Below are 1,021 nucleotides of genomic sequence, written 5' to 3'. Positions count from 1 at the left end.
TGAAGTAGGCATACTCGCCAACCGTGCCGTGGGCAGCGTCCAGGGTTTGACGGCAATACAAGTGCCACGGGCACACCAGCACCCAATTCCTGCACATGGATTTCAGGGCGTGGACAATCGTCGTGCCCGCAGACTTGAAGATGTGGATGAAAGCCACACGGCGGCGCGGGCAGAAGAGAACCTCGTCGTAGAGCGGGCTCTCGGGATGAGGGGGACGGTCCTTGGCCAGTCGTGGGACAGCGCCGCGTAGGCGCTCGAGCTCGACCTCGCTGCCGCCGAGGCGGAGGCGGACGAGCTGGCGGCCGTCGCCGCCGAGGCATGGGCTGTTCCCCTCTTGAGCTCGCCTTCCTCAGCACGCGTGAGGGAGAGCGTCCCTTGATTGAGCGGCAGGCGGAGCGCCAGTCCGAGCTTGCCTTTGCCGAGGCGGAGGCGGTGCGCGCGTCGGCCGCGGAGGCGGAGGCCGAGGCGGCGGCAAGCGAGCCCCCTCCCGAATGAACGCCGCGACTCCGATCCTAAATCGAGGCGTAGGCGGAGGCCGAGGGCGGCAAGCGGCACGAGCTCATCACGGCGGCGTACGCCCGCACGCTCAGCCGGTGCGGGAGGGAGAGCCTCGCGGCAAGCTGACCAGTCGGGGCTGAGCTCTCTCTCTCTCGTCAATGACTAGGCACGAGGCGGAGCGGCTCGAATTGTGGCTATGACCGTCGTGATTGATTATGACTACGATTACGATTAGGTACGAGACATATCTCCCCATGTCTCCCCATATCTCCCCATATCTCCCCATTACGATTAGGTACGAGACGGAGCGGCTCGCGGCGGCGCGCGCGGCGGAGGCGGCGGCCTTGGCCCAGCTCAAGCGCCTCTCGGCGAAGCGCGCACACAGCGCGGCGCGCTCGGCGCTCACGGCGGGCGAGTCTCGCGCTGCGGCCGAGGAGCAGACCGCCGCGGAGGAGGTTTGCAGTGGCGGCGGTCTCTCCCTCCCTCCCTCTATCCCTCTCCCCTTTGCTCTCTCTCTCTCTCT

At 66.9% G+C, this 1,021-nt stretch overlaps 1 protein-coding gene across 1 annotated transcript in view; it reads left to right on the top strand.

Moving 5' to 3' along the window:
- Positions 1 to 248: 248 nt before the first annotated feature.
- The window catches only part of EMIHUDRAFT_459465 (hypothetical protein), a gene marked incomplete at both ends in the record, with an annotated part of 1,772 nt that continues 999 nt past the window's right edge, over positions 249 to 1,021 (top strand). Inside the window, 4 exons of the mRNA XM_005766357.1 lie at positions 249 to 316; positions 391 to 465; positions 541 to 593; positions 794 to 969. Of these exons, the coding sequence (XP_005766414.1) occupies positions 249 to 316; positions 391 to 465; positions 541 to 593; positions 794 to 969 (372 nt within the window). The remainder of the gene's footprint in view (positions 317 to 390; positions 466 to 540; positions 594 to 793; positions 970 to 1,021) is intronic.

The sequence above is a fragment of the Emiliania huxleyi genome (assembly GCF_000372725.1).
Source record: "Emiliania huxleyi CCMP1516 unplaced genomic scaffold EMIHUscaffold_513, whole genome shotgun sequence".
Classification (NCBI taxonomy): domain Eukaryota; phylum Haptophyta; order Isochrysidales; family Noelaerhabdaceae; genus Emiliania; species Emiliania huxleyi.
The sequence above is the reverse complement of the archived record's forward strand: the minus strand, read 5'-3'. Positions and strand labels throughout refer to the sequence as shown.